General features: G+C 40.5%; 2 protein-coding genes and 1 long non-coding RNA gene across 10 annotated transcripts in view; 1 reads left to right on the top strand and 2 right to left on the bottom strand.

The window, feature by feature from the left end:
• Positions 1 to 15,701, bottom strand: part of LOC105878338 (coiled-coil domain-containing protein 170-like) — a 34,417-nt gene extending 18,716 nt beyond the window's left edge. For 2 of the 5 annotated variants that reach the window (XM_012777689.3, XM_012777693.3), the window contains exons 1-4: positions 11,639 to 15,701; positions 8,793 to 9,146; positions 7,957 to 8,067; positions 2,855 to 2,983 (exon numbers count right to left, since the gene is read on the bottom strand). In XM_012777689.3, coding sequence (XP_012633143.3) covers positions 2,855 to 2,983; positions 7,957 to 8,067; positions 8,793 to 8,930 — 378 coding nt within the window. In that variant the 5' untranslated portion in view covers positions 8,931 to 9,146; positions 11,639 to 15,701. The remainder of the gene's footprint in view (positions 1 to 2,854; positions 2,984 to 7,956; positions 8,068 to 8,792; positions 9,147 to 11,638) is intronic. The other 3 variants (XM_012777690.3, XM_012777692.3, XM_012777694.3) reach the window with 3 other exon arrangements.
• A 496-nt stretch (positions 15,702 to 16,197) lies between these two features.
• Positions 16,198 to 26,909, top strand: part of MTHFD1 (methylenetetrahydrofolate dehydrogenase, cyclohydrolase and formyltetrahydrofolate synthetase 1) — a 67,166-nt gene continuing 56,454 nt past the window's right edge. Inside the window, exon 1 of one of the 4 annotated variants that reach the window (XM_076003969.1) lies at positions 16,198 to 16,328. In XM_076003969.1, coding sequence (XP_075860084.1) covers positions 16,288 to 16,328 — 41 coding nt within the window. In that variant the 5' untranslated portion in view covers positions 16,198 to 16,287. Of the gene's footprint in view, positions 16,329 to 26,574; positions 26,715 to 26,909 lie in introns of those variants that run through there. The other 3 variants (XM_076003971.1, XM_076003970.1, XM_076003968.1) reach the window with 3 other exon arrangements.
• On the bottom strand, positions 18,908 to 26,452 carry LOC105878342 (uncharacterized). Its single transcript, XR_002223275.2, has 3 exons — positions 26,357 to 26,452; positions 21,872 to 22,115; positions 18,908 to 19,021 (listed from the first exon to the last, which is right to left on the bottom strand). It is a non-coding gene; the product is annotated as an uncharacterized LOC105878342 (long non-coding RNA).

Raw genomic sequence — 26,909 nt, 5'->3', positions numbered from 1 at the left:
GAAAAGAAAAAAAGAAATACTAATTGCTTCTGATTTGATTTATTTTTCTTTAGCTGCAAAATTTATATTGCTTCTATTAACCCCCTCCAGAACTGGCTACATCTACCAGGTTTCTTTCCCTTATTTCTATACCATGACAAGAAAAACATTTTATCTGTATAAACATGGTCATATTCCCTCACAAATAAAAGTTTCCATGAAAACCAACCTAAAAAGTACTGGCAAAACACATAATATTTATCTTAAATTTAAGACATTAGGACTTACACATATTATCAGTTACATTTTTTCAACTTATATTTATTACCACTGTTGCCTACCTCATACTACTATGCAAGAGTTTTAGCTCAATATCATATTGCCTAAACTAGATAACATAATCACCAGCTGAATAGGTTAACATTTATACTTTCTATATCTGGCTTTCTCCAAATATAGCTCTCTTGCAACTGTTTCTCCATTATTGGGCAGAAAAGCATGATAATTATTTTTGTGCCACAAAGAAATAAAGTTAATTATAACAGAAAATTTTAAAATAGTGCAGTGAAGAGAAAACTGCCTTATCAAGACAATTGTGTTCTTGTGACATTAAATAATAGGTTATTGAAAAGGGAAAAGATGATTCATGCTGAAGCTCTACTAAAATCACTAAATTAAAAAAAAATAACTAAGACAGGGAAACCTTGCAATAAGTGTCACTAATTTCTGTTGAATTCAGAAAATGCCAATAGGAACTATGGAATACTTTTTACTATATATGGTATCTAAAACCATGTCAGAATAAGACTTTGTAGAGCCATTTATTTATTTATTTAATTTTTTTTGAGACAGAGTCTCACTGTGTTGCCCAGGCTAGAGTGCCGTGGTGTCAGCCTAGCTCACAGCAACTTCAAACTCCTGGGCTCAAGCAATCCTACTGCCTCAGCCCCCAGAGTAGCTGGGACTACAGGCATGCACCACCATGCCCAGCTAATTTTTTCTATATATTTTTAGTCGGCCAATTAATTTCTTTCTATTTTTAGTAGAGACGGGGGTGGGGAGTAGGGGGCATGGGGGGGTCTCACTCAGGCTGGTTTCAAACTCCTGACCTTGAGCAATCCTCCCATCTCGGCCTCCCAGAGACGTAGGATTATAGGCGTGAGCCACCGCGCCCCGCCTGTAGAGCCTTTTAGATATCTGCTTTGACAGATATAAAAAAATTTATAATTAGCAAATGATTTATCTACACATAGAGAGTCACTTTAAAAGATACTTTGAAATTCTTGAAACTAATGTACATATTTTCTTTAAACAAGGTTACTGCAATCCTTTTTGCCAATTGGGTTTAAAAGATTTTAAATGGGCTGGGCACAGTCGCTCATGCCTGTAATCCTAACACTGTGGGAGGCCAAGGCGGGTGGATTGTTCCAGCTCAGGAGTTCCAGACCAGCCTGAGCAAGAGCGAGACCCCATTTCTACTAAAAATAGAGAGAAATTAGCTGGACAACTAAAAATATACATAGAAAAAATTAGCTGGGCATGGTGGTGCATGCCTGTAGTCCCAGCTACTTGGGAGGCTGAGGCAGTAGGATTGCTTGAGCCCAGGAGTTTGAGCTTGCTGTGAGCTAGGCTGATGCCATGGCACTCTAGCTAGGGCAACAGAGTGAGACTCTGTCTCAAAAAAAAGAAAAGAAAAGATTTTAAATGAATTATGCATAGATATAAATCTTTAATCTATACCAAATCTGAATTATCAAAAATCCCAAATTTCCAAGTATTAATAATAGGTTATAATGTAGAGGAAAAGAAGAACAATGCTACCCATAGTTAAATTGCTACAGTTTTCAGGGATTGGCATCACATTTTTCTGAAAGAAAAGACAAAATCTCTCAAAGGTATCATAAGATTTCTTATGTTTAAAGCTTCATTTATTTTAAGCTTTATTCACTCTTCTATGCTAAAAGATGAAAAGCATTAACATAAATAAAATGGAGAGAAATATATGTACACTTATCTATATATCTACATCTATACTTATATCTACTTAAATGAAACCTGGAATCAGCCTATTGACAGATGAGATAGCAGAATAGTACTTTAATAAGGTCCTGGGCAGAAAAGAGGCTCCAAGAAATAAGAGCACTGTTTCAGGCCATGTTGAGTCCCTCCAAAATTCATGCACTGAAGCTCTAACCCCACTGCACCTTAGAATGTGACTATATGAGAAGAGGTAGTACAGACATAAATAGTCATATCATAGTACCCTTAACAATGACAATGGCCTTTAAGCTTCCAACCATAGTTATCTATAAGACTATTTCTTGCAACAGATGTACTCAGAGAAGTTAGGCACATCTAAAGAATTACTATAAGCACTCTCTACTCTTCATCACAGAGAGTGGAAGTCAAGGCATTTCCTAAAATATGATTTGTTTTTATCCATTGAGGTCACTCAGATGTTTCAATAAGTATTAAATAAAACTAGTAGATATTTGCCATGTGGTGGCATATTGAAAATAGGAACTCATCTTTTCCACTAAAATGTTTAATACTTATAATTATTATTATATAAATTTTGAGCATGTAGTATATAAACAATGTTCTAACACTCCAGAATTTGGCTGTCAACTCAAAAGCAACTAACTGTGTACTATCTTTTCAAAGGGAGTTCTTTGGCAAAAGACAGATTTGGGTCTAAATTAATTTTCCTCAGTGATGACAGAGTTCAATATTGAGAAAAAAGCAAAACTCAGTTATTATTGTGAATAACCCTGAAATAACCCAATCCCTGAAAACTGTAGAATTTTTCTCTCCCTTTTACAGAGGACATAATTTTCCATAGTGTCTTATTTATGGACAATCCATATATTAATACCTCAGTTAAAAGATTCTTGTTTTTCACCAACAAACGACCAAGGTCAGAATGGACTGGGTCAGCTGCCCTTTTGTTGTATATGACTGGGTTCCTGGTGGAAACCACTTCATGAGGTGGATCAAAACAAGCCTATGAGGAGAAATTGTAAATTAATTAACAAATATCCAATGGATCAAAGCCCACAATGTTCTTGCCCACACAAATGCAAATAGTAACTATAGAATATAACTTTAAAATATTCATTTTTAGGTGCTATCCAAACAAACACATTCAGTCCCAGGAAAACAATAATATGTTGACCTAAAAGGATACTTTGCATTTTTCTAAAAATTATTACTCACCTGACAACAATTTATAACATCAGTCATAAGTAAATGCACATATCTAAATAGACACAATTTCTGAGAGTATAGGAATAGAGAAAACATACATAAAATGTCTAGGGAAATTTTAATTCACATCTAATTAAAACTTTATAGAAAATTCAGCTGTTAGAAGTCATTGATGAAAGAATTACCAGTAATTGTTATTTTCGTTACAAATCAATTCCTATGCACAAAATTTTTTTTTTAAATCTGATTTCAGTAGATCAACATCAATTTTATTGTTTTATCACATTTTATCACACCTATCTTGAAGATAAAAAATAAGGAATATTTACCTATATTATAGTATCTCCCCCTATTATCAAAAGAGTGTGCAACATTCTAAATTGTAATTAGTATAACTTTCAGTAAGAAAAAAGTTTGTATGAGTCAAATGATACCTAGAAAATGTATTAACCTAGGCTGGGCACGGTGGCTCACGCCTGTAATCCTAGCATTCTGGGAGGCCGAGGCGGGCGGATTGCTCAAGGTCAGGAGTTCGAAACCAGCCTGAGCAAGAGTGAGACCCCGTCTCTACTATAAATAGGAAGAAATTAATTGCCCAACTAATATACATAGAAAAAATTAGCCGGGCATGGTGGCGCATGCCTGTAGTCCCAGCTACTTGGGAGGCTGAGGCAGCAGGATTGCTTGAGCCCAGGAGTTGTGAGCTAGGCTGACACCATGGCACTCCCTCTAGCCTGGGCAAAAAAGTGAGACTCTGTCTCAAAAAAAAAAAAAAAAAAGAAAGAAAAGAAAATGTATTAACCTAAATCACTAAAAAGTATATAAGTACACCATATTGTCACATGGTGCTTAATGTACTAAAGGAACAAAATATATTTTTTCTAAAGTTAACAAATTTTAGAATTTGTTTACGTACCAAGATACTAGGAACAAGGACTTGTACAAGAGAATACAAAATAAATATGTATGAATGTGTAAAGAAATAAAAAAGAACTTCGAAAATATGAGTAAGTCACAAGAGACCATAAAGAATAAAAATATCAGTGCTGGGCGCGGTGGCTCATACCTGTAATCCTAGCACTCTGGGAGGCTGAGGCAGGAGGATGGCTTGAGCTCAGGAGTTCAAAACCAGCCTGAGCAAGAGCAAGACCCCGTCTCTACTAAAAAAATGAAAGAAATTAATTGGCCAACTAAAAATATATAGAAAAATTAGCCAGGCATGGTAATGTATGCCTGTAGTCCCAGCTACTCGGGAGGCTGGGGCAGGAGGATCGCTTGAGCCCAGGAGTTTGAGGTTGCTGTGAGCTAGGCTGATGGCACGGCACTCTAGCCTGGGCAACAGAGTGAGACGCTGTCTCAAAAAAAAAAAAAATTATTGGGAAAATAACCAAGTAAGACTATAGAAATGAAAAATATAATAATTTTAATTTGAAAATTGTATGGATATATTAAAAAGTAGATTAGACCCAGCTGAAGAATGAGTCAATTTAAATCAGAAGAAATTGTCAAGAGGTCAGCATCCAGGAAAAAATACACAGTAAATGGTGAAGGAGAATTTAAAGCCACAAAGAATAAAATGTGAAGGTGTAATATATCTCTAAGTGGAGTCCAAGAAGGATATAATTTTTAGAGAATGCAGAAGAGGCAATATTTGAAAAAATAATGTCTGAGAATTTTAACAGAATTGTTGAAAGATACCAATCTAAGTGGGCTAGCAAAAACAAATAATAAAAAGAATTCCTTATCTATACACTCGTAATGAAACTGTAGAATATAAAAAAAAAGAGATCTGAAAAGTAGCCAATGGAAAAAGATAATAACCAATAAACAGCAATCAGACTGGTAAATGACTTCTCAACTGTAACACAGAAGCTACAAAACAGTGGGATGATATCTGTAATGGACTGAGAAAAATACCTTATCTTATCTTAAGAGGCACAAGTTTTCACATTTTCTTATCTTTGCAATTGGGGTGCATCTTAAAGCTAATGCCACTTCACTGTGAATGCTTTAGCTGGAAACATACTTTTAAATTTAACAATAGTGAATAAAATCACTATCGTGATTAAAAATACTATTGTGTTTTTTTGTTTTTGTTTTTTTCTGAGACAGAGTCTCACTCTGTTGTCCAGGCAAGAATGCCATGGCATCAGCCTAGCTCACAGCAACCTCAGACTCCTGGGCTTTCAAGCGATCCTCCTGCCTCAGCCTCCCGAGTAGCTGGGACTACAGGCACTCACCACCATGCCTGGCTAATATTTTGTTTCTATTTTTAGTTGGCCAACTACTTTTTTCTATTTTTAGTAGAGATGGGTTCTCACTCTTGGTCAGGCCAGGCCAGTCTCAAACTCCTGACCTCAAGCGATCCTCCCACCTCTGCCTCTCAGAGTGCTAGGATTATAGGTGTGAGCCACTACACCCTCCCTATTGTGTTTCTTAAAACAAGGAAATATGGTAACTGTCAAGTAGAATTTTATACTAAATAAAATTATATTTTAAGATTAAAGGGCCAGGTGCAGTGGCTCACATCTGTAATCTCAGTACTTTGGGAGACTGAGGCACGAGGATCACTTGAGACCAGGAGTTTGAGAACAGCTTGGGCAACACAATGAGACCCTGTCTCTACAAAAAAATTTAAAAATTAGCTGGGTATGGTGGCTCATGCCTGTAGTCCCAGCTCCTCAGGAGGCAGGGAGATGGCTTGAGCCCAGGAGTACAAGGCTGCAGTAAGCTATGATACACCCCTGCACTACAGCCTGGGTGACAGAGTGAGACCCCATCTCTAAAAAATAGTTAAAAGGGGGTGGGGGGCAGGTATGGTGGCTCATGCCTGTAATCCCAGCACTTTGGGAGGCTGAGGTGAGAGGATTGCTTGAGTCTAGGAGTTTGAGACCAGCCTGGGCAACACAGCAAAACCCCATCTCTAAAAAAAATTTAAAATTAGCCAGGCACACCTTTAGTCCTAGCTACTCTGGAGGCTGTGCCAAGAGGATCACTTGAGCCCCAAAGTTCAAGGTTACAGTAAGCTATGATCATGCCACTGCACTCCACTCCAGCTTGGGCAATAGAGCAAGACCCTGTCTCTTAAAAAAATATATTAAGAGTAGAAAAAGCATTTTAGACAAATAAAAATTGAGTTTATCACTAAACCCTCACTTAAAAAAAATTCTAAAGGATGCACTTCACATAGAAAGAAAATGAATTTATAGGTATTGTACAGTGGCTCATGCCTGTAATACTAGCACTCTGGGAAGCCGACGTGGGAGGATCCCTTGACCTCAGGAGTTGGAGACCAGCTTGAACTAGAGGGAAACACCATCTCTACTAAAATTAGAAAATTTAGCCAGGGGCAGTGGCTGGGTGCTTGTAGTTCTGGCCATTCAGGAGGCTGAGGCAGGAGGATCTCTTGAGCCCAGGAGTTTGAGGTTCAGCTGTAAGCTAGGCTGATGCCATGGCACTTGCTCGGGCAACAAATCGAGACTCTGTCTTAAAAAAAACAAAAGGGGGTTGGGGGGACAAATAGAACGAACATGTTATGATGATAGAAATATATCCAAGCCAGGGACAGTGGTGTGTACCTGTAATCCCAGCTACCTGGGAGGCTAAGGCACATGGATCATAGTGATACCCCTATCTCACTGAAGAAAAGAAGAAATATATCCAAATAATCAGTATTATTAATAAATGTAAATGGACTAAACTTTCTAGTTAAAGCAAAGATTATCAAGATTATTCAAAAATGCAAAAAAAAACCTGAATAAAACCCCATATGTTAAATAAGAGTCTATGGATAAATAACTTATGGTATAGTCATATAGGAATACTATAAAATTATGGAAATTATTGAATAATTATACATAAATCAACACAGATCTCACTAAAGAATCAAATCACAAAAAAATAAAAACAGTTTAATTCCATTCATATAAACTTTTAAAACAGATATTATTATCAGTAAATATCGATTATATTATCAATATTATATTTATATATTGAATATATTATCAATAAGTATATCAATATATTGATATATATCAATAAATATATATTATAAATTAAACATATAAATATAAATAAATATATATCAATAAATATATCAATAAATATTGATTAGGGATGGATATACATATGGGTGATAAAACTTGAAAGTGAAGAAAAGGGATAATTGCAATACAAAAAGTTCAAAATATCTACTATTTTGAATTTTAGGTGGGAGGAAAGGGATTCAATCAGGAGGGGGCACAGAGGAAACTTCTAAGCTACTGGTCATGTACTATGAAGCTGGGTGGTGAGTTTATAGATATTATATTTGTTTTATTATCTACTCTGTGTAAATATATTTTATAGCCCTTTTCTATGTGTGGCATATTTTAAAAAATAAACCCATACACAAACTACTTTTTCTTTTTTCTGAAACAGAGTCTTGCTCTCATGCTTACTTGTATTTTTTGAGACAGAGTCTCACTCTGTTGCCCGGGCTAGAGTGCCATGGCATCAGCCTAGCTCACAGCAACCTCAAACTCCTGGGCTCAAGTGATCCTCCTGCCTCAGCCTCCCAAGTAGCTGGGACTACAGGCATGTGCCACCATGCCCAGCTAATTTTTTCTATATATTTTTAGTTGCCCAATTAATTTCTTTCTATTTTTAATAGTGAGTCTCGCTTTTGCTCAGGCTGATTTCGAACTCCTGACCTTGAGCTATCCACCCACCTCGGCCTCCCAGAGTGCTATGTTTACAGGCGTGAAACACCTCCCCAGGACTCTTGCTTACTTTGTTTGTTTGTTTGTTTATTCTTTTGTTGTTGTTTTGGTTTGGTTTTTTTTCTTCTTCCTGCTTTGATTCTTCCATCTTGCTTACTTTCAAAGTAATACATTTCCTTTCCTGGCAAAGAAACTAGGCTTGTTGTTTTCACGTAAAGCCACCAGGGGGAGGAAATAAAACATTCCTCTAATCCTCCATCCTTCCTCCCCACACTCAACTCAGACTTCATCTCCTAGGAGCTATAAAGTAAAGACTGGGTGAATCTTTCTAGTGGTCTTAAAAATGTCAATGCAAGGGACATCATCTGATCCAAGAGGATATTAATTTCCAGAAAGATTATTATTAGAGTCTAGTTCTAATAAAACAAGGCTATAAACCAAGGTAATATGGAGTACTAGAAAGATAACAAAAGTCAGACTACTTAGTTCTGCCACTAAAATACTGTGGCCTCTGTAGTGTTCAATTTGCTAATCTGCAAAATCATGGTATTGGATTAAATTAACTCAGAGGTCCTTTACAGCCCATTTTTATTTTGTTTTTGGATTGTGGGTCTCAGTGAAAGTCAGAACCACCAAAATGGCAGAAATAAATAAAATACATTTGAGGTTCCATTAGATTCAGTTGTTTCACTGCTCCCTGTTCTAGAGTCAAGCCAGGAATCAGAAGAGGTGGGAGAACACGGGATCTTTTGCATTATTCATTAGCTAGACACAGGTTGCTAGCATATGCAAATGGGCAAACAGAACTGAACTTTCCGTTTCTTCTAGCTCTCAGTCTGTACAGGAGATTGTTTGAGCCCCACCTTCTGAGAAAGGGGAAAAAATAAATGCCAGAATGCAGCTCACCACTGGGCTATTTTTCCGAGATGTGTGAGCTGATAGATGTCTGACTTCTGGTGGCTTAGCTTCATGGCGACCATTGGTTTGGCCATTAGCAAGCCTTCCTGGATCTGAGTGGTTTAAAACCTGGAAAGGGCCTGACATACTGGATATACAAGAAGCATGAAATATATCTAGTGATGGTGAGCGAAGGTGCTTCCAAAGTGAGTTTTCATAGGAGTCGGAAGAGATGCTGAGGTCTGCTTAGCACCAACGGCAATGTCTTTGAGAAACTTTCACTTCAGATTCCCAGTGTTTAGCTGGATCTCAGAAGCAGCTGCCTGCTGAATCTGTTGCTCAGAGACAAGGCAAATCTGGTTTCTAAGAAAGTATAAAAACACTGGTTAGACTATAACTGGTCAAATATATATATATACTTATAATGATACTTAAATGCTACTTGTGAATCTTTAGATATCTGATTTGAAAATTTTCGTTTTCAATTTTTTAAAATTTATTTTTATTTTTTTAATTTTTAGTAGAGACAGGGTCTCACTCTAGCTCAGGCTGGTCTTGAACTCCTAGCCTCAAGTGATCCTCCCACCTCAGCCTCCCAGAGTGCTACGATTACAGGCATGAGCCACCTCGCCCAGCCTTTAATTTCTTTCTTTCTTTTTTTTGAGACAGAGTCTCACTCTGTTGCCTGGGCTAGAGTGCCATGGCATCAGCCTAGCTCACAGTAACCTCAAACTCCTGGGCTCAAGTGATCCTTCTGCCTCAGCCTCCTGAGTAGCTGGGACTACAGGCATGTGCCACCATGCCCAGCTAATTTTTTCTATATATATTTTTAGTTGGCCAGTTAATTTCTATTTTTAGTAGAGACGGGGTCTCACTCTTGCTCAGGCTGGTTCCAAACTACTGACCTTGAGCAATCCTCCAACCTTGGCCTCCCAGAGTGCTAGGATTACAGGCGTGACCCACTGCAGCGGCCTCAATTTCTTTTTTTTTTCTTGAGACAGAGTCTCACTCTGTTGCGTGGGCTAGAGTGCCGTGGAGTCAGCCTTGCTCACAGCAACCTCAAACTCCTGGGCTCAAGCTATTGTTCTGCCTTAGCCTCCAGAGTAGCTGGGACTACAGACATGCACCACCATGCCCAGCTAAGTTTTTCTATCTATTTTTAGTTGGCCAATTAATTTCTTTCTATTTATAGTAGAGACGGGGTCTCATTCTTGCTCAGGCTGGTCTTGAACTCCTGACCTTAAGCGATCCTCCTGCCTCAGCCTCCCAGAGTGCTAGGATTACAGGCGTGAGCTGCCATGCCTTGCCAGGCCTCAATTTCTTCATCTATCAGAAATGCTAACTATATCTCTCAAGATTCAGCCAAAAGATAAAAAGTCAAACATTAGTTAATAAAGCAGTATGTGATAACTCATAGTCCTTTCTACCCCCAGAGTAACATAAAATGTAACCTCACATTATAATTTTTATAAATTCAACTTCTCAAGAATTTCACTACTGCCTTAAATCCATTTTCCTGACTTAGTTCAATTCTATATATTATCTTTCTTTTCTAAAGTGAAATGAAAAGGAATGCAGAAAGTAATGTCCATGTTTCATAAAGCAATAGAATAGGGATTACTTTTTTTAAGACAGAGAATGTATTCTGAAAAAAAAAAGTGGCATTTAGAAACTGTGCAATGGAGGGGCTGTATGTGACTGGATATGTTTCTTTTGCTGGGTAGTGACTCCTAGAAAATTGAGCAGTCCCAGAATGAGAGGAATTTTCATAAGAGGAGAAAAAAATTAGGATTATGTGATTTGAGGAATGTGGAATAGAAAGCATAAAGGCCTGTCTTTTTTTACAAACCCTGAAATCTGTTTTGAAATTCCTCTATTATGCTGCTGTGGGGGGGCTCAAAATAAAAAGAAAGAAAGAAGGCAAATTAAGAAGGGAAAGAGAGAAAGAAAGAAAGAAAGAAAGAAAGAAAGAAAGAAAGAAAGAAAGAAAGAAAGAAAGAAAGAAAGAAAGACGAAAGAAAGAAATTGCTCTATTAATTCATTCTAGATGTATTATATTAAAGGCAAGTATTAAAGTATAAATATCTCTACTGAGGCTAGTCTTTTCCTCATTTTCATTATTTGATAACTAAAATCATTACTGTGTCAGTTCCTTTTCTAAGAACCAAAGAAAAAAAATCAAATAACTTGAGTTTTGGTGAATAAAAAGGGAAAATAAACCAGTCCTTAGTCCTAGAATGAGAATGATACTGGAGACACAATTCTTGAGAATCTCATCTTTTACTTTTATTTCCTTACCATTTTATGAATTTGTGCTCTATTAAAAATAACTTTATTTAATGAGTTTCATATTGTCTTTAAGAAACAAGCTACTGTTTGGGCCAAAATATATCCCCAGAAGGATGAACATATAAATCCTTCAGTATCAGTTCAAATACCACCTCCAGGGAGATTTCCTTGATTCCTGAAAGGTGAGGGTAATCTCTCCTCCTAACTTTCATATATTCTATACTTTTCTTTTGACTGTTACCCTATTAAATATTATATTATTTACAATTTTCAAGTTCTTTACTACATTAAAAGTACCTAAAAGCAGGCTCTATTTCTCTTTTATCTTTATCATTCCATACCAGGCACAGAAAATATAGATTGAACAATGAAAGAACCAAGCAGGAAAAAAGAAAAAAACTTAGTACAAAGTTAATTTATATAGATGATGATAGTACTATATTAGGAGTCTAAAGTCAAAATAAAATACAGCACCATGACATGATTATTCTGTGACTATTCTATTTTTTACACACTCATGAGATATAGTATGCTATGCTGCATTTAGTAGAACGTCAAAAGCATACATTTTTACCATATCAGGCACAAGAGAAAAATTCTAAATCCAAGGGCAATTCCCAGAAGGGACCTGTATTGTCCAGTATGAGTGGCTGCTCTGTGCAATTTGCCAGAGAATGTTTGCATATTAAAGAGGTTGTTGCTAAGTGAACGCATCACAGAGGTCTAAGGAGTAAAAACGAACCTCCTAAGGTGATACAGTGAGACCTGTAGCTCTCTATTTCCCTAATTAATGATCTAAAAAACACAAAGTGACTTTCATCAAGCATTAGTAAACTTAAGTAATCTTAAGAAAGTGATTCTACCAAAACTGAACACTCCAGCAAATATGAAAATCATATTTTGAGCCTTTCTTTTGTGAAAGTCTTGGAATAGGTCAAATTTTTGTCCTCCAATACATATATCTCATCAAGGGAGAAGTATTTTGAGAGAAGGGGAAATGATGATTCCATCTACTACTCCTAAAGCTAAAGATGCTTTGTGTGAAAAACTGGAATTCTGATTCTAGGGAAATACTTTTATAGCAGAGAAAATATGTCCCAAATATGCCTTTTTTTGAGACAGAGTCTCGCTCTGTTGCCCTGGGTAGAGTGCAGTGGTGTCATCATAGCTCACTGCAACCTCAAACTCCTGAGCTCAAGCGATCCTCCTGCCTTAGCCTCCTGAGTAGCTGGGACTACAGGGGTGTGTCACCACGTCCAGCTAATTTTTTCTATTTTGGTAGAGATGGGGTCTCACACTTGCTCAGGCTGGTCTCAAACTCCTGACCTCAGGCAATCCTCCCACCTCAGCCTCCCAGAGTACTAGGATTATAGGTGTGCACCACCACATCCAGCCCCAGATATGTATTCTTGGTACAGACTCACTATGAATATCCTTCAGGTATCTCTAATCTTCAAAGAATACTGAACCCTGACTTAATTGGTCAAGGATAGAGCCTAGACATAAGTATTATTTTTGAAAGCTATACAAGTCAGTCTAATGTGAATTTAGGGAGAATGACTGTTCACTGTCTTCATTTATAAAAATGAGGCACAGAGAAATTAAATTATGCTCATAGAAATGAGAATAGATAATAACTAAACCAGAATAATAAATAGTATCGTTTTCCTCTAAAACAAGATTTTAAAAATTATACCCCCAAGCATCAGGTACATAAGTATGAACAAGACAGGAAATCTTTTTTTTTTTTTTTTTTTTTCAGACAGTCTCATTCTGTTGCCCCAAATAGAGTGCAGTGGTGTCATCAAAGCTCACCATAACCTCAAACTCCTGGGCTCAAGGGATCCTCCTGCCTAAGCTTCCTGAGTAGCTGGGACTAGAGGAGCTATGCCCGGCTAATTTTTTATATGTTTGGTAGAGATAGGGTCTTGCTCTTGCTCAGGCTGGTCTCCAACTCCTGACCTCAAGTGCTCCTCTTGTCTCAGCCTCCCAGAGTACTAGGATTACAGGCATGAGCCACCATGCCCGACCAAGACTGGAAATCTCTTATACTGGTGGGAAAAGATGGATAGTAAACAAGTATATAAAGAAATAAAACAATTTTAGATAGTAATAAGTGCTGTGAATAGGTTAATGTGACGGTTATGGGGAAGTGAATGAATGAGCACCTTTTCATGGTATAGTCAAAGACTTTTTTTCATATATATTAACTTAAATCATATATACTTTATTGCATAATCTGACTTTGTCATTTAACAATGTGTGAAAGCTATCTTACATGTCCATACATATAAATCCACTGGTCTCTTAACAATTTCATCGACCCTGATAGAGGTTTTTTTTTTTTTACTATTTAAATCAATGCTGTGATGAACACTTTTATACATATCCTTGTTTATGTGTAAATATTACTCCAAGATAAATTCCCAGAAGTGGTATTACAAGATCTAAGAAAGCACACATTTGAATTTTTAATAGATATTATGAAATTATCCCTCAAAAAGATTGTAAAAATGGAGCCTCTGCAAAAAGATATATATATATTTTAGCAACTGCCATTATAAGCATTTAAATAAAAATGTTTTAACTTTCTATTCTCTAGGAAAGGTCAATTCTCAATCTTTGTATTATCTGACCAATTTGTAACATCTGACGGAATTACCCCTTTATCCATGAAACATGTTCTTCACTTATATTCTAAGGCAGGCTACTCTTGGGGTTTTCTTCATAAAACGCTATAATCTCCTTTTCAATCTTCCCTCCTGGTTCCTCTTATCTGCCTGTATTCTAAATATTGAAGGGTTCTAGGTATCAGTCTTTCGTCCTCTTTCTACCTACACTCATACCCTTGGCAGGATTTCATCCAATCTCATGGATTTAAATGCCAGCTTTCCAGATGGATATCTACGAGGCATCTATAAACATCTAAAACTAAATTCATAATCATAACCCCAAAACCTGGTCCTTCCAGTGTTAACTTATTTCAACTCAGTAAATGGCAATTCCATCTTTCCAGCTGCTGAAATCAAATCCTTGCTTTCTTTCTCTTTATTCAGGTTTTGCTCAAGTCAGATGCCTAGAAACCTCTTATTACATTTTTGAAATAGCATTTCCCTGTCTCCCACCATCACTCTCTATCCTCTCTAAAATTAGAGCATATATTTCTTTGCTTGATCATCATCTTGATCCCCAACAGAATATGAGCTGAGGGCAGAAATTTTGCTGGTTCACTAGGGTACCTCTAGCATATACAGCAGTGTTGCTGGCACACAGTGGCCACTCAATAATTATTTGCTCCATTAGTGAATGAATTGTACAACTCACACATAAATATTATAGCTGAAAACCAGCCTGTTGAGAAGGCAAAGGCAATAGATTTAGAGATGAAGCATCAGGTTTGGGGCCAATCCCAATCACAGCTACGCAGCTTGGGGCAAGTTATCCTTCAAAGTCTATTTCTCCACCTGTAAAATGGCGTTCATGCCATCTTCCTCAACAAATAAGAAAGCTGAAACAATATTTACTTGGTACTATAAGACACAAAAGATTCACTACATGCAATTTACCAGAATCATTGACTTCAATTTTCCTTTTAACTTCCCTTGTTCAGGTACCACACAATATGAGAGTATGTGTTCTAAGGTCCTTATAATACCAGTATACTACTATATCATATTATATATTAAGTTTGTGCCTATACGTGTCCACTTGTGCAAACTTTAAGAATGGTAAAGAAGTTAACTACCAGAAACAAAAGTGATGGTCGCAGAACTCTGTAAATACGCTAAAAACCATAGAATCCTACAATTAAAATAGGTGAATTTGTGGTATACACATTATACCTTAAAAAACTGTTAATGAAACAAAAAAGAAATTCTCTAATTTCATATACAGGACTGCTGTAAAATACCCTCAGAATTTATGAATAAGGAAAAAATACTAACAGCCCCCAAATTTAAAATCTGTGCAATAGATGAGCTCTGCCATAAGTTTAAACAGGCTACCCTAAGACACGGGTTATAAAAGAAACCCAGATATCTGATCAAGTCCTAAGTCACGTGAACCACCGTCTTCAGGACTCTATAGGGATGATATAACCCCAGCGCTGTAAGAACACAGCCCTGGTCCTCGAGCAGGGCAAGCAAATCCACTGGACTCGGTGACTCGCCCGACGACAGTCCTCACCAACAACATCCCAGCTACCTTTGTCCCGTCAAGCTCCCCAAGCAATCGCCCGACCTCATTTCTTCCCCAGCGAGGATGCCTACGGGGAGGGAATAAGTGTCCACCCTTGATGGTTAACTGACATCTAGTTTTTGGAAGGCCCATGTCCTTTCTCCAACCCTATATCTCCTGATCGGGAGCCGACAATACCTAGACTTGCCAACCTGACGACCCTCCTGAGCCCTGGCAAACCCAGGGTGACCCAGACACCAAGGGGGCCACGAGAGGTCCAGCTCTGACACCCCTTCCAGCTCAGCGGGGCCTAAGACAGCGGGCTGCGCTTCAGCCTTGGCTGAACACCACAGTCAGCTGAGGAGATTTTAAAAGCAGAGTCATGGGCGCCACCAAGACTCAAAAACCGGGCCTGCCCCAGCCTGGCGGCGCCGGTGTGTGAAAAAGTCGGAAGCCGCCCCACACTCTCCAGGTTCAACATCTACAGTCCAGTCCAGCATTCCGCCACGCTTCCGCGCGGGGACCCCGGCTAAAACTCTCCAAGGAAACCCAGCATTCCCAATCCCTGCAAAATGCCCCGGGCGCCTGAGCAAATTCAAGAGACGCGCTTCCCGCGCCCGCGAAGCTGTCCTCCCGCGAGACCGTCCCGCCCCGGCTCCGTGATTGGCTGGAATCGAGGCCGCGTTCCGGGTCAGGTCCAACCCCTTCACCCCCTGGGTGTTCCGTCGTGTACAAAGGCGCGCTCTGGACGGGTTCTTTCCACCAGCCAATCATTCCGCCAGCCAGTCATCACCGGTTTTCTTCATCTTCCCTACTCTCTTCTGTGGAGCAGTCCCTACCCCTTCGCTCTCCGCTAGTTAAGGGGATCGCGTTTATTGGCCGCGCTCCCACCTCCCAGCCCAGGGGGTGCGCAGGCGCAGTAGTATAATCTCGCAGAGCAGTCCTTAAACACGTGGCTTGGGTTGTCCCGCGCGGCTGCGGAGGGAGTGCAACCTCGCTTTTGGTGGTGTCCATCGTGGCCAGCGGACTAACAAAGGCCATGGCGCCGGCGGCAGTCCTGAACGGGAAGGTGGTCTCCGCGTAAGCACCTGACATTGTTGTTAGGGCGTCTGGGCTGCAGCTAGGGCTCTGAGCAGTGCGTGCAGGTCCTCGGACCCATTTTTGTGGGAGGGGCACTTGTAGCGGAAGAATCAGGCTTGCCGGGCGGGAAGGGAGGACTGTGTCCTGAGCCCGTAATACGTGAGGACCTGCAGCTGAAGAAAGAGACCCCAGGCACAATCTGCGCTTGCAGATGGGCTGCCTGGGGGCTGTGGCCGCCGGCTCCTGTGCTGCAGGGACAAGCCCCGTGATGACTGTGCTTCCGAAAGCGCAGCTGCTGGTGATTTTCTGCAGGGAGAAAGGATAGTTGGGGCTGTGTGAAGCACCACAGTTAGAACTCAGAAATCCAGTCTACTCTCCTCACCTGTAATTTGGAGGTGAGTAGATGGAGATGGAGTAAGTGAAGTGACAAGACTTGACAAGATTACAAGGCTGATTAGTGACCGAGGATCTCCTTCCAGCCCATTTCGCTTTTCCCAATACACTAGAATCTTTTATGCTAAGTGAAATCTAATAAACTTCTTTTCTCTCCAGTCGTGTGCTTTTCTCTAACAGCCATCTCTCTGTCCTGGCCCTAGAGTTACTTTCTAGTTTGGCTCCTGAGTCCTGACAATATTCTGCATTCTACTTGACCTCTGCCTATTCTACCCTTAAAGGACATCTGACTGCCTAATTAGTGGGTATGGTTGCCAAATTTCCTCCCAGGAAGTTACACCAGCCGCTTTTTAGAAGGTGACTGATGGGGAAAAATAAGGGTAGAGTAGGAAGAGGGAAAGGTATATTCTGTGTGACCTTACTGAGGATGCTTGCTCTTGGGACATTTGACATCACCAGTTATTTAGTAATGCTTTGGCTGGCAACAGTAATTGTCCTGTAACTTCTAACTTTATGAATGGAGGTTTTTGAGTAAATTAGAAAGTTATTGGTGGTGAAACCTACCCTGGGGCAAAATGATTGTTTCCTGGATTGTGGAGATGGTGGTCAAAGATGACTAAACATAAATTAAATGGTGGTGAATTTTTCACATTGCTGAGGAGAAACCCCAGATTTTTGGATTAGAAATCACAATACTTATATTTGAGTGCTTTTTAACATATGGCTTACTAAACTGCATTGTTTGTGACATTCCTTTTTTTATTTGCTTATATGCAAACCTACTCCCTGTACCAATGAGTTCCTTTTGATTAAGGTTTTCCTTTTAGAAAGACTGGTTATGAAGAGAATTTAGGTTTGTTTCTTGACAGACTACTGAGATAGGTACTCATTGAATATGTTTTGGTTGAGTGGAGAGCAACTTAACTATGTTTATAAGGGCAAATGTATGCATTATTTTGTTTGTCTATATCCAAAACATCTAAAAAAACCCCTATTTCACATCTTAGTATTGTGTGGCTTTAAGCAAATTATTTAACCTCTCTGTGCCAAAGTTTCCAGAAATGCAAAATAAAGAAAATGTCTAGGCCCGGCGTGGTGGCTAATGTCTGTAATCCTAGCACTCTGGTAGGCCAAGGTGGGCGGATTGCTCGAGGTCAGGAGTTTGAAACCAGCCTGAGCAAGAGCAAGACCCTGTCTCTACTATAAATAGAAATAAATTAATTGGCCAACTAATATAAATAGAAAAAATTAGCTGGGCATGGTGGCGCATGCTGGTAGTCCCAGCTACTTGGGAGGCTGAGGCAGCAGGATTGCTTGAGCCCAGGAGTTTGAGGTTGCTGTGAGCTAGGCTGACATCATGGCACTCACTCTAGCCTGGGCAACAAAGTGAGACTCTGTATCAAAAAAAAAAAAAAAAAAAAACCAGAAAATGTTTAGGCCTTTGGGTTGTTTGGAGAATTAAATGAGTTTCTAACAGGGGAGCATTTAGAATTGTTCCTGGTACATAATACATGTTCAAGACATGTTAGCTGTATTAATGATTAGTCATTAGCTAATGTATACAGGAATGATTGATTCATTATCTTTTTGACTGGGATAGCTGCCTTGAGATCTATTTCAATGGTACTCAACATCAGTTGCACCTTAAAATCACTTGAGGAATTTTTGTTATTTCTTTTTATCTAAATATGAATTTGTACAAAAAACTGCACCTATGGTGACTACACATCTCAATGAACTTTTCACAACTAAACATACCTGTGTATCCAGGACCCAGGTCAAGAAATGGAATTTGGGCCGGGCGCTGTGGCTCACGCCTGTAATCCTAGCTCTTGGGAGGCCGAGGCGGGTGGATTGCTCAAGGTCAGGAGTTCAAAACCAGCCTGAGCAAGAGCGATACCCCGTCTCTACTATAAATAGAAAGAAATTAATTGGCCAACTGATATATATATAAAAAAAAATTAGCCGGGCATGGTGGTGCATGCCTGTAGTCCCAGCTACTCGGGAGGCTGAGGCAGCAGGATCGCTTGAGCCCAGGAGTTTGAGGTTGCTGTGAGCTAGGCTGACGCCACGGCACTCACTCTAGCCTGGAAAACAAAGCGAGACTCTGTCTCAAAAAAAAAAAAAAAAAAAGAAATGGAATTTGATGGGGTTCAGTGGCTCATGCCTATAATCTTAGCATCTTAGCACTCTGGGATGCTGGAAGCTAAGGCAGGAGGATCACTTAAGGTCAGGAGTTTGAGGTTCAATGAGTTATGATGATGCCTCTGTATTCTAGCCCTAGGCAACAGAGCAAGACTCTGTCTCAAAAAAAAAAAAAAAAAAGAAAAGAAAGAAAAAGAAATGGCATTAGTGGTACCCCAGAAGCCCCCTTCTCACCCACATCCAGTCACCACCACCCACAAAGGTAATCACTATTCTGACTTTTAACACTAGACTAGTTTTGCCTGGTTTTGGACTTCATATAAATGGCATCATAAAGTATAAGTCTGTATCTGGCTTCTTTTAATCAACATTGTGTTTCTGAGATTAATCTGTTTTGCATATAGTTATAGTTCATTTATTTTCATTGCTGTGTTTTATTCTACTGTACGCCACTATTTATCCATGGACATTTGAGTTTCCAGTTTTGAGCAATTGTGAATAGTGCTACTATAAGCAGTCTCTTACAGGTGTTTTGGTGAATCATATATATAAAATATACATTTCTGTTGGGTATATACCTAAAAATAAGACATGCATATGATCAATTTTGATAGATGTTGCCAATCTTTCAAAGATGGTTTTACCAATTTACACCCATAGGGAGCTTTTGAAAAATACCAATGCTTGCTGCCCATATTGATTTAATTGGAATTATTAATAACAAGCCACTGACTCAATTTTTTTTTTAAATTTTTTTTGAGACAGAGTCTTGCTCTGTCACCTGAGCTAGAGTGCTGTGGCATCAGCTTAGCTCACAGCAACCTCAAAGTCCTGGGCTCAAGCCATTCTCTTGCCTCAGCCTCCCAAGTAGCTGAGATTACAGGCGTGTACCACCACTCCGGGCTAATTTTTTCTATTTTTAGTAGAGATGGGATCTCGCTCTTGCTCAGGCTGGTCTTGAATTCCTGACCTCAAGTGATCCTCCCACCTTGGCGTCCCAGAGTGCTAGGATTACAGGTGTGAGCCACTGTACCCGGCTTCTAATTCATCTTGAAGGTTGAGACCACTTATTAAATCTAAATCCAATTTTTTTTTTTTTTTTTTTTGAGACAGAGTCTTGCTGTGTGCCTGGGCTAGAGTGCCCTGGAATCAGTCTGGCTCACAGCAACCTCAAACTCCTGGGCTCAAACAATCCTTCCTTAGCCTCCTGATTAGCTGGGACTACAGGCATGCACTCATGCCCTGCTAATTTTTTGTATATATTTTTAGTTGTCCAGCTAATTTCTTTCTATTCTTAGTAGAGATGGGGGTTTGACTCTTGCTCAGGCTGGTTTTGAACTCCTGACCTTGAGCGATCCTCCCACCTTGGCCTCCCAGAGTGCTAGGAGCCTAAATCCAATTTTTATCATTAAAGGATAGGGCATCTTGTTTACAACTAACTGATCACTACCAATTACAGATTCCTTTGTTCCTTCTCCACTCCCACTGCTTCACTTGACTAGCCTTAAAAAAAGTGAGGTGTGGTTAGTGTGTTAAGATTTAGCTACAAGCATTGAAAGCATTTTCTGGAAAATATTATTGCAGGTACTGGAAGGGTCTCTTTCTTCAGCCTGCTCAGAGTTAACATAGCTAACCTTCTACATTGTCATGTTGGTGAACAGCCAGTTTCTCCTGTCAACTGAAGAATGTCAAGGTTCATAAATTTGGAAGCCAGAGCTTTATTTCTCATAAAGGGTTTCAGCCTGCAGGGTGGCCATTCTGACCGACTGGGAAGCATAGCCTCAGGCAGAAGCTGAGAGCATGCAGTTGGAGAGGGGGACTTGGGGGACATTATTAATGATAATAATGAAATTAATGATATTAGTAATGATAATTTATGCTGAGCCAAATGGCCAAATATTCATATTTAATGAGCTGTAGGAGGTGTTATGAGTATTTACAAAAGGAGAAACATGTACATTTGCAGTTGAGCTTCATGACCCTACATCGGTCACGTGTACAAAAAATGGCAGTGTTAGTATGATCCAAGAGTGGAGGTTTTGGCATTTGATGTCAAAAGGTGAAGCAGAGGAAACGAAAACCCGTCCCTGAGCATTCACTGTAGACAGGTCAGAACCACTCCAGGGTCAGTGATCCCTTACCAGGAAGGAATGTTGATCAGTTGTGCCAAAAGCACAGGAAGAGCATTGTTGATTATAAGCAGTGGTGGAGGAAATTATTTCAAAAGGCTAGTTCTGGCTGGGCATGGTGGGTCACGCCTGTAATATTAGCACACTGGGAGACCAAGGAGGGAGGATGGCCTGAGCTCAGGAGTTTGAGGTCAGCCTGAGCAAGAGCAAGATCCTGTCTCTACGAAAAATAGTAAAAAAAAAAAAAAAAAAAAAAAAGGTTGGGTGTGGTGGCTCACGCCTGTAATCCTTGCACCCTGAGAGGCTGAGGCGGGCAGATTGTTGGAGCTCAGGAGTTCAAGATCAGCCTGAGCACAGCAAGACCCCATCTCTACCAAAAATAGAAAAAATTAGCTAGGCATGGTGGCGCATGCCTGTAGTCCCAGCTACTTGGGAGGCTGAGGCAGGAGGATTGCTTGAGCCCAGGAGTTTGAGGTTGCTGTGAGCTAGGCTGATGCCCTGACACTGTAGCCTGGGCAACAGAGTGAGACTCTGAAAAAAAAAAGGCTAGTTCTGTTTAATCCTTGAGAAAGTTTGATGGGGTATAACAAATTGAGTCTGACCTCCTGTCGTGTCATGGACCAGATTTCAGATTGAGCTGTTCAGTCAACTCGGGGACTTGGGATTTTATTTTTACTTCCCACTACCAGTGCAATTCATAAAGGAAGCATTAAGACTAAGGCCCCTATGCCTACAGAATATTTTTCTTTAATGTGCTCATAAAGTTGCTCTTTCAGAGATAGCTGCATCTTGGACTTGACCTTTCTGGGGAGCTTGACTCCAAGATATACATCTCCAAAGTATACATACGTCTCCCTGGGAGGGGAGATGGCCTACCTGGCTCATGGGGTAGACAGTCCTACCAGCTCCTGTGTGCTGAGACTGCAGTGGGCAGCTGACCAATGGCCCTGGAGAAATCTTGATCAAGAAGGTGGTTTTTATAGCTTTAGCAGGTTGGGCTGCAGGTGGAGGGACTGGACAGGATGTTCTTACTTTTCCTCTTTTGTTAGGCCAAGGACATTCTTGAGACGGAAGCTAAGCGAGTTTCCAGGTTCTTCATTGTATCCAGGGTTCCTGGAACCTGGGGAAAAGTAAGGTGTGCAGATCAGCTACCTTGGTTGCCACCAACTGTTGGGTCTGTCTCTCTTTTTTTTCTTTTTTGAGACAGAGTCTCACTCTGTTGCCCAGGCTAGAGTGAGTGCCGTGGCATTAGCCTAGCTCACAGCAACCTCAAACTCCTGGGTTCAAGCGATCCTTCTGCCTCAGCCTCCCGAGTAGCTGGGACTACAGGCATGTGCTACCATGCCCGGCTAATTTTTTGTATATATATTTTTAGTTTGTCGATTAATTTCTTTTTATTTTTGGTAGAGATGGGGTCTCGATGTGCTCAGGCTGATCTTGAACTCCTGAGCTCAAACAATCTGCCCACCTCAGCCTCTCAGAGTGCAAGGATTACAGGTGTGGTGGCTCACGCCTGTAAGACCCTTTGTTGCTAATTTTTTCTATATATTTTTAGTTGTCAAGCTAATTTCTTTCTATTTTACTAGAGACAGAGTCTCACTCTTGCTCAGGCTGGTCTTGAACTCCTGACCTTGAGCGATCCTCCCACCTCTGCCTCCCAGAGTGCTAGGATTACAGGTGTGAGCCACAGAGCCTGGCCTTTTTTTTCTTTTTTAAGAATTTTTTAATTTTGCTAATCTTTTGTGTAACATTCCAATTTTAGTATATGTGCTGCTGAAGCTAGTATGAACTGTTAGGTATCTCTAGGGACAAATTTGCAAGACTTCAAGTGCCCCAGGCAGTTTCTTTCTCTTGATTAATCACGTTTCCAAAATATAGTGTTTGAATTGTAAATTTCTTCAGCCTAGATACCACTGAGGAAAAAAGAGAAAAAAGTATTTTATTTTTTAAGACTAGTCAAGTGCAGTAGTGAGGAGGGGGGAAAGTAGTAGAACAAGGATTTCAATCTGTAACTGACTGTGAACAATCACATGAGATAACTCACTACCTTCAGACCAACCTAGAAAAAAGTATTTTATTTTTTAAGACTAGTCAAGTGCAGTAGTGAGGAGGGGGGAAAGTAGTAGAATGAGAAGTTCAATCTGTAACTGACTGTGAACAATCACATGAGATAACTCACTACCTTTGGACCAGCCTAGAAAAAAGTATTTTTAAAATCAATTTTAAAATAATAAAAAGGAAAAAAAATTAATTGTAAATTTCTTCACTGGAGAGAGGAAAGGTAGGGCAGGTCATGAGTTACACAGCCAGAATTTCTCTAAAATCCAGTCCACTCCCCACATCCCATCCTGCAGATAAGGAAATAGTTGAGGCCAAAAAGTGATGTGATTCATCCAAGGGTTACTAGGATGGTTAATGGCAGAGGCTCAACTAGAACCAAGGTCTTCACCCAGTACTTGGTGTTTTTCACTCTAAGAGATACTAATTGCTAAAAGGAATTTTTTTTTTTTTTTTTTTTTTTTTTGAGACAGAGTCTCACTTTGTTGTCCAGGCTAGAGTGAGTGCCGTGGCGTCAGCCTAGCTCACAGCAACCTCAAACTCCTGGGCTCGAGTGATCCTTCTGCCTCAGCCTCCCGAGTAGCTGGGACTACAGGCATGTGCCACTATGCCCGGCTAATTTTTTATATATATATATATCAGTTGGCCAATTAATTTCTTTCTGTTTATAGTAGAGACGGGGTCTCGCTCTTGTTCAGGCTGGTTTTGAACTCCTGACCTTGAGCAATCCGCCCGCCTCGGCCTCCCAAGAGCTAGGATTACAGGCGTGAGCCACAGCGCCCGGCCTAAAAGGAATTTTTTTAAACTTACATTTTTCTTTCTTTTTTTTTTTTTTTTTGAGACAGAGTCTCACTCTGTTGCCCAGGCTAGAGTGAGTGCCGTGGCGTCAGCCTAGCTCATAGCAACCTCAAACTCCTGGGCTCAAGCAATCCTGCTGCCTCAGCCTCCCAAGTAGCTGGGACTACAGGCATGCGCCACCATGCCTGGCTAATTTTTTCTATATATATTAGTTGGCCAATTAATTTCTTTCTATTTATAGTAGAGATGGAGTCTTGCTCTTGCTCAAGCTGGTTTCGAACTCCTGACCTTGAGCAATCCGCCCGCCTTGTCCTCCCAGAGTGCTAGGATTACAGGCGTCAGCCACCGCACCCAGCCTATGCCAGGCAATCTTCACAGCCCTGAGACTCTAACCGTGACCCAAACAGCCCAAATTCCTACTTTGGTGGAGTTTGCATACTGACGGGTAGAGACAGATGATACAACAGGTGAAATGAGAATGTGAGGTGAGAAGTATGAACGGGAAAAAAAACAGAGCAGGGAAAAGGAACAGGAATTTCTGTGGCATGAAGGTTCTAACTTTAAATATGGGAGTTAAGGTCATATTCTTTGTAAAAGTCCCCACCATTATTTTGGGGATGAGGGCTCCAGACCCCAAATTCAACCTGGGCCTTGGACCTTTGATCTCACCAGTTAGTAAAGGACTACCTTGAGGGTCGATAGCTTTGGCCCTGTGGAAAGTGACCTTGAGTGGAGGCTACTGAGTAGAAGAACCAGAGAGTGGTGGTGAAAGCCTGCCCTGGGCATAAAGGTGATGTCCTTTAAAAGATTATACAAAGGGGAAAGGGATATGCTTTAGGCAGTGTTGGAAGAACTGCCTGGCTTTGGTTTGTAGATAAGAAAGCATATTCTTCTATATGGGTGGCTTTGGAAGTGGGTGTACCACATAAATTTTGTGTGATTTGTTTGGCTTTCCCTCAGTTAGTTTGCTGTAGTTAAATCTGCTCCATTGGGGGCATTTTTCTTTTCTTTCTTTAGGATTTTTTTTTTTTTTTTTTTTTTTTGAGACAGGATCTTACTCAGTCACCCAGGCTATAGTGCAGTGGCATCATAGCTCACTGCAACCTCAGACTCCTGGACTCAAGCAATCCTCCTACCTCAGCCTCCTGAATAGCTGGGACTACAGGTGCAGCACCATGCCTGGCTAATTCTTTAATTTTTTGTAGAGACCAGGTCTGGCAATGTTGCTCAGGCAGGTCTCGAACTCCTGGTCTCAAGCAATCCTCCTGCCTTGGCTTCCCAGAGTGCTAGAATTCCTGGCATAAGCCACTGTACCGCGCTGCCAGCATTTTTCTTGATTAAGTGTCCTTTCTAAAAAGACTGATTGTGACGAGGCAGATGGTTTGCAACTTTGTAGGACAGTAAGAGTAGGTGCTCCGAGTTTTTGTTGGCTGAGTGCGAGGCAAATTGGATGTGTATGTGAACACCCTGTGGATGATAGCCCCAGAGCCTAAACACACTGCCTCCTCTGTGGATCACTGGGTAATTTAGTTTAACTCTTTGTTGTGTTTTTTTTGAGACAGAGTCTCACTCTGTTGCCCAGGCTAGAGTGAGTGCCGTGGCGTCAGCCTAGCTCACAGCAACCTCAAACTCCTGGGCTCAAGCAATCCTCCTGCCTCAGCCTCCCGAGTAGCTGGGACTACAGGCATGCGCCACCATGCCCGGCTAATTTTTTGTATATGTATTTTTAGTTGGTCAATTAATTTCTTTCTATTTTTAGTAGAGACAGGGTCTCGCTCAGGGTGGTTTCCAACTCCTGACCTTGAGCAATCCACCCACCTCGGCCTCCCAGAGTGCTAGGATTACAGCCGTGAGCCACCGCGCCTCGCTAAGTTTAACTCTTTGTGCCTTAGCTTCCTAGTCTGTCTGTTGGGGTAGTTATGACACCTAACTAACTCAGAGTTTGTTATTTTTTTTTTTTTTTTTTTTTGAGATAGTCTTACTCTGTCACCTGAGCTAGAGAGCCGTGACATTAGCCTAGCTCACAGCAACCTCAAACTCCTGGGCTCAAGTGATCCTCCTGCCTCAACCTCTTGAGTAGCTGGGACTCCAAGCACACGCCATGATACCTGGTTAATTTTTCTGTTTTTTGTAGAGACAGGATCTCACTCTTGCTCAGTCTGGTCTTGAACGCCTGAGCTCGATCCTCCCGCCTCGGCCTCCCATAGTGCTAGGATTATAGGTGTGAGCCACCACAACCAGCCAGTTTGTTAGTCTTAAATGAGTTATTACTTGTAAAGCATTTAGAGCAATTTCTGGCACATAGTAAGTTTAATAAGTAGGTACTTAGAAAGTATTTGTTGAATAAACAGGCGATTTTTGTGTTTATCCAGGCTGTATCTTTGGGAGGTGGCTTATAATCTTGAGCCTTAACATTAGAATTTATTCTACAGATCAAAGATAAAGATAAAACCTATACATTTAGCTACTGGGCTAGAACTATTTCTGTAAAAAGGATTTACTCACCGCAGTTGAGGACAGGTCTTCTTGTTTGCTGGATTAACATTGGTGAGCCTTGTACTTTGTTCTGTAGATGAAATACCTGCAGGCCTTTTTGTACTTAAAAATATTTGCCTGTAGTGTGCTCCAAGGTGCTGATTGGTCAGAAGTTGAATATCTGAACGTTGAAGATTCTGGCTGGCTTATACTGCAGGAAAGTAGGTGGGAGTTCTGGAGAGGTGGGACCTTCTGCTAAGTCTTAAAGAAGCCACCCAGGCAGGCTACTGGTTGTATTGCAACTAGTGTGTGGCAGAGTCCAGATCTGGCAGCCAACAGCTGTGGTCATGGCACCAGCAAAAATCCTGACAGGGGAGGAGGCCTATGAGTAAGTATAGTTGCTTGTTGGTTAGGATTAGGCGGTTTGGGATTTGGACAATGGGGTTTGGAGCCGGGATGTGTGGTCCCCTGTTATATTATGCCACTTGCATGAAGAATCTTCTGGAAGAAGGGGTGTCAGGCTGGCCTAGCATGGAGGAGGGTCACTGGATAAAAGGGAAATGGCTCCCCTCTCTTCCGATTG

The sequence above is a fragment of the Microcebus murinus genome, chromosome 6 (assembly GCF_040939455.1).
Source record: "Microcebus murinus isolate Inina chromosome 6, M.murinus_Inina_mat1.0, whole genome shotgun sequence".
NCBI classification, from domain to species: Eukaryota; Metazoa; Chordata; class Mammalia; order Primates; family Cheirogaleidae; genus Microcebus; species Microcebus murinus.
The sequence above is the reverse complement of the archived record's forward strand: the minus strand, read 5'-3'. Positions and strand labels throughout refer to the sequence as shown.